At 46.0% G+C, this 6,050-nt stretch overlaps 1 protein-coding gene across 1 annotated transcript; it reads left to right on the top strand.

Annotated features, from left to right (window-relative positions):
• The first annotated feature begins 280 nt into the window (after window positions 1-280).
• LOC124080959 (sperm-associated antigen 11B-like) lies at window positions 281-2,421 on the top strand. Its single transcript, XM_046427049.1, has 3 exons — window positions 281-341; window positions 855-1,004; window positions 2,288-2,421. The coding sequence occupies exons 1-3, from the start codon at window positions 281-283 to the stop codon at window positions 2,419-2,421; spliced, it is 345 nt and encodes a 114-aa protein (XP_046283005.1).
• The last annotated feature ends 3,629 nt before the right edge of the window (window positions 2,422-6,050 follow it).

Genomic DNA, 6,050 nt, shown 5'->3' with positions numbered 1-6,050 from the left:
ATAACAGCATGTTTATTCCGCCTTTCCATGCCTTTCATCTCCTCCCACCTCTGTCCTTCTGTTCTAATTCACCAAACCCACCCAAGGTGAGGGAAGAACATAGGACTCAGTGTTTGTTCTGCGAACAGTGGGAATATGATGTGTCCTCTGTGCCCTTTGTGACTGAGGACTCGGGAACACAGCTCTCCATGCTCCCAGCCCACTCACCCGGCCAGCTCTATAAAGGTACCCACCCGCCTGCCCACTCTGGGGCCCTCAGCTCGCAGTCCCCATGGCAGACATGGCTCAGCGACTCCACCCTCCCTTCATCAGCCTTCTCCTTGTGGCCCTGCTGTTCCCAGGTAAAAGAGAAAGATGTCCTGGGAGCCAGGGTCTCCCGCAAAAGTCTTTGCTGAGATCTGGAAGTCCAGGCTGGCCAGTGAGACCCTAAGTCCCAGGAGCACATTTTCCTGATGGAACTTTCGGGCAGAAGTCTCTGAGATGGGTTCTCAGACACTTTGAATGTGCTGATGGCACTGATTTCCCAAGCAAGAAGGTCCTTCCTTTCACTTTGTTTTCTTATTTCTGGAACATTCCTCCACCCCTTATGGAGGAAGACATTAAGTCTTAAGGAATCCTGACAACTGCATTGGAGACGTCTCTGCACAAATAGCTTTTAACCACCATTCTTCTCTTCTTCCCCTCAACACACACTCATGCACATGTACACAAGTGTGCACACGCTCAGGTAGCACCAGGCACTCTTCCACCTTACCCCATCCCATTGCCCATTGTCCCTGCCCCTTAGAGGGGCCCTGTCCTCGTGGGTTGCTGAATGGAGAGCACTGAACCCCTCTGCATCTGCATTTTCACAGGCTCGCACAGAGCCCTCTCTGTGAACTCCTCAGGCACTGAGGTCCCCAGCGGCCCCCAGGAAGGAGCTCCTGGGCAGGGAGCAAACGGGTCTCCCATGGTGCATCGCCAAGTAAGGCGTCACTTCCAACCGCGAACTCCCCCTTTTCTTGGTGAGTCAGGTGCCAATGTGTGTGACAAGTTCACCACTTAGGAAATGCTGAATGAATGAGATGGGAAGGTGACTGTGTGGATGGGTTTGGGTGGACAGTAGTTGTTGTGTGTGTGGTTCTGTCGTCCTACCTATCAGGAAGGCCATGTGGTGTGTGTGTGGGGGGGTGTGGATTCACACATTTGAGGCACTGGGGATTGAATCCAAGAGCACTCTGCCACTGAGCTGCATCCACAACCCTCCTTTTTTTATTTTTTTGAGACAGAGTCTGGCTAAGTGCCATGCCTGGCTTCAAACTTGCAAGCCTCCTGCCTTGGCCTCTGAAGTTGCAGGGATTACAGGCAGGCACTACCCTGCACTGTGGGCTGTGGAGGTCTTACAGCCTCTTCTGGAGCGATCACTGAGGGCCTCATCAAATATGGACATACTGTGGGACCAGGAGGTGAATTCTCTGAGGCTCTTCTGTAGTGTCTGAGTTCATGCAATACAGCAGCCAGAGGAGACACTATTGATTGATCACTCTCCTCCTTCCAGGAGACTTCAGAGGTCATTCACTGCACAGGAATTTACTGGACACCTCTAAGTGCCAGGGGTGAAGTGAGTTCAGGGACTGATTCCTGGGGATGGGGACACAGCACACACTGTATGCCATCTCCTTGAGTGAGGAGGAAACAGGAAGTGGCATGGAACCACAGCCCAGGCCACCCTTTTGGACTCTCAGGACAGCCCTGGTCAGTCTCCAGGGGCCTCCCTGCCCAGGACCACTTGCATATCCATAAGTCTGGAGGAAACACTAGTTTCTGGGCTACTCTTATTCCCAGATTCATTGCTGACCCTGAAACAAGAAAAACTAGATGAGGGTGCTGTCAGAGTTCTGGTAAATTCAGCATTAAGGTCCCACCAGCTTTAATTTCTGCTTTATCCTCACCTCAGTCTCTCTGGAAGTGGCCTCCAATTTCAAAGGACTTACTGGACTGACTCTCCTCCCAAGGGAAGGGAAAGGAGACTAGCACAAATACACACAAGTGCAATTCCAGGCATTTAGCTAGCAGGGCTTCACGTAATAGGACCGTTCCTCCTACTTGACTAACGAGAGAGCTGAGGAGACCCAGAAGGTCTGGAGCAACAGGTCTGGAGTGTCTACAGTTCAGAACGTGAAAGTGTGATGACAGGAAGACGTTTTATACCCACTGCCATCTCCCACTCTGTCCTTAAGAGCTAACATGGCCACTCTTCAATTCCTGAGACAACCTTAAGAGGCTAACTTTGATGTTTCTTATGCAGAACCTGAACCAGCTCTGAAAGTTGTCAACTGCAAGAAAGCTGAAGGTCTCTGTCAAGAATATTGTAATTATCTGGAAACACAAGTCGGCTACTGCTCTAAAAAGAAAGATGCCTGCTGTTTACCCAGGAACTGATGTCACCAAAGCAGAAATAGGGATGCTCTGTCCACCTGTCTGCCCTCTGGGCCATGAGGTCAATACAGATGCAGGTTTTTCTTGGAGAAGTGTCTTAGCAGACAGGATCTGAGGCATTGCCATGAACAACAAACCAGCTAAACATTTTCTTGTAGCAAAATAGATGCCAAAAGACAACCTTACAGAAGGTGACAGCCTGAGATGAGCAACATCTTCAAAATCACAATTTGTGTGCTGGTGGGTGTGGAGGTAATAAAGTTTCATGGAAAAGCTTCAAGCAATGTGTTCTTTTATTTAATAAGAATTTGCTGAATACGTACTTTGCTTTAGGCACTGAGAAATGTTGTAAATTAGGAACCTGAAGAAGATGTGGGGAAACAAATTCCTAAATACATAAAAACAATAAAATGCTGCATATGTTATCATGTGGATGGAGGCCAAGAAATACATGCAGCAGACAAATATAAGAGAATCAAGAAAGGGTTCCTGGGATTTGAGAAGAACTTGCATATGATTGGGAATTCATTAATTTGGCAGAGGAAGGCAGAGATCTCCAAGCAGAGGGTACAGTTTATAGAAAGCTCTGAGATGTGGGAGTGTGGAGTAAATGGGGAGAAGCCCAACAGAGTTGCAAAGAGAAAGGTTGATTCATAGCAGCAGCTGAGGCTTGTGTAGGAGATGCTGTGACACCTTCCAGGCAAGCTGATAGGACACTGAAGGGCCCTGCATAAGAGAAGGCTTTCAGGTGCTGGAGGAGAGCAACATGGCTGAATTTTCGGTTTTGAATATTCATTCTAACAACAGATTTTGGAATGGGCTAGAAATGCATGAGATTAGAGGCAGAAATACCAGGTAAGAGATGGTCTTATCTGGAGTTCATGGAGACCCAATGTGCCGAAGTAGAAATAGTAGATTATAGGAAAACACCATCAGGGGGCATTCTAGAGAGGAGGTGTTTATAGGTCTGGTGACAAAGAAGGAATGGCAAATGGGACGTCAAAGACTGTGAGCAAGGCTACCCCAGGAACCAAGGAGGAGCATAGAGTCAGGTTGGCTTCAGATGCGTTGAAATGGAAGGACTTCACACAAGTTCAGTGAGAGCTGAACAGAAGTATATGAATCCCAGGAGAGAAGAGAGTGAGACAGAGAGGTAGAGGCCATTCCCTTGTGGATGGTAACAATCCATCATGAGAGATGGATCTCTAGGGGAGAAGAGGGACTATGGTGAGGGATGCTAACTTTTAAGAGGGGTAGAGAGAATGGGGAAACATGGAGGGAGATGGAGTAGAAGAGGAGAGACCGGAATTGGTGCCATTCCAGAAGATGAGGATGGAGAAAGTTCAGGGCAGTGGAAGGCAGTCCTGGAAGAGGCGACACCTGAGCCAACAGGAGGTAGTTCTGGAGAACAGATGGACGAAGGATGCCCCACCTGTCGTCCCATCTTCCCTCAGCCATAGCACCAAGATACAGGGCACCAGGCTTCTAGACTGAGTTCCATTATCCACATGGCCTGGGATATTTAGTTCTAGGGTGTCAGTGTCCCTTAGGTGACAAGAACAAAAAATTACTGATGGAAGCTTTTTGTTTGTTTATGCAGTGGGAGTTAAATAGTGATGAGGCATGGGAGCAGAGTGGGTGAATAAGGGTCTCTGGGAGGAGAAGTGATCAAAGGAAGAATAAAGTTCAGATGACTGAGAGAAATGGAGAAAAAAGAAAGCAAGCATGTCACCATTATCCTTGAATCCAGTCACATCTCTGCTCTCCTTCACGCACTCATTCATTGATTCAGGTATTATTCTATGTACAAGTAATTCAATAATACGTAAAGTCTTTGCCTTCATGGAGCCCACATTCTATTGGCAAGTCCGACCAAAAACAAAGTATGAAAATAAAATACATAGTATGTTAGAAAGTGATATGGGAAAAGAAAATCAGGAGAGGGAATGCAAATTGTCAGACAGAGGGTTGATATTTCAGAGGCCCAAAATCTCACTGAGAAGGTGGGTAAGGACCTGGAGGGGGTTACAGAGAGACCTGTCACTGTCTGGTGAGCCATGGGCATTCCAAGGGGACAGCAGCACATGGTGATGTCCCAAGGCATGTGTGTGTTTGGTATATTTAAGAAACAATAAGAAGTATCCTCCATGCCTGGAGCAAAGGGAAGAAGGGCAGAGTGGAGTAGAAAGCCTAACCAATGAGGTTTAGGCCCAACGGAGATGGCACTAAGCAGTGCAGAATACAGAATTTCCTCTCCCTGAACTTTGGAAAGAAGGTCTCACTGTGTCCTTGTTGGACTCGAGTCTCTTTGATGGACAGGAGAGGAAAGGGGGCACCAGATAGTGAGAGCCCCCTGGCCTGCTCTTCTTCCCAACCAAGCAATTTTCAATCCACTGCCTTCTAACTGTCTCCCCAAACCTCCCAAGCCATGGCTGATACGGAAGGGAACAGGATGGAATGCCACAGAGTGGGCTGGACACCAGCCCACTGTATGCAGCTCTACCATTTTTAACACCTACACAAATTCCATTGAATGGATTTGTGCAACTACCTCATCACCCCTGTTGGCACAGGGCTGCTCTCATCTTTTAATGTTAAAACCAACTCAATAGACATTTTCCTCAATAATCTGTAAGAAAATGTTCCAGATACTGAGGATTGATATTGTTATAGAATATGAGTGATTAAAATCTTAACACATATGCAAATGGACCTTTATGTTTTTTTAAATATTTTTAGATGTTGATGGACCTTTATTTATTATTTTATTCATTTATTTATACGTGGTGCTGAGAATTGAACCCAGCACCTCACATACGCTAGGCAAGCACTCTACCACTCAGCCCCAGCCCCAGCCCTTTAAAGAGAGGATTCCTATTTTTATACTCTCATCAGTAGTATATTAAAATATATAATTCTCCACTCCCTTTCCAACCCCAGGAATTATTAAAAGTTAAAGAACTCTCCACTCAGGCAAAAAAATAACTCACTTCTTCAGTAACATGTCATTTTTTCCTTTTTTCTTATTCTATACATTTAAGGTATAGAAGGTGATGTTTGGACATGCATATACCTAGAGAAATGATTACCATAGTCAAGCAAATTAATATACCATCACCTCATATAATGTGTACCATTTTTAATGTACCATAAGGATAGCAAGCTGTACTAATCGGCATACGTAAGTGTACAGTGTGATTAATGAGAACTCTTGGGCTCTGCATTCAGTCATCTTGCCCCTGTCCCCTTTGACCTACCTCTTCTCATTCCCGCCTCCATTGCACCCTTTTACTCACTGCTTCTGTGTATCTCATTTTCTTTTAAATTTAACATGTTAGTGAAACACGAATGGCTAGTTTCACTTATCGCAATGACCCCTAATGTCTTCTAGGTCAGGCCGAATGGAAGGATTTCCTTCCCACCGCTGCATACTATTCCATCACTTTTTATCTGTAGACAGACAGGTGTTTCCCCATCTTGCCATGACAAGAGACAACGAGTTACAGAAATGGCAAGAGCTTCTTCCTCTTTTTTCTTCTGTCATTACTGTTTTTTCCACCAGTATTTTACACATTAGTGAAATGAGGGGAAAGAAACAACACATTCCAACGTGCAGAACTTACCAGAATAGC

The sequence above is a fragment of the Marmota monax genome, unplaced genomic scaffold (assembly GCF_021218885.2).
Source record: "Marmota monax isolate L192 unplaced genomic scaffold, Marmota_monax_Labrador192_F-V1.1 WCK01_AAM20220418_F8-fsc01247, whole genome shotgun sequence".
In the NCBI taxonomy this organism is placed as follows: Eukaryota; Metazoa; Chordata; class Mammalia; order Rodentia; family Sciuridae; genus Marmota; species Marmota monax.
Note: the sequence above shows the minus strand (reverse complement) of the source record. Positions and strands in the feature narration are given on the sequence as shown.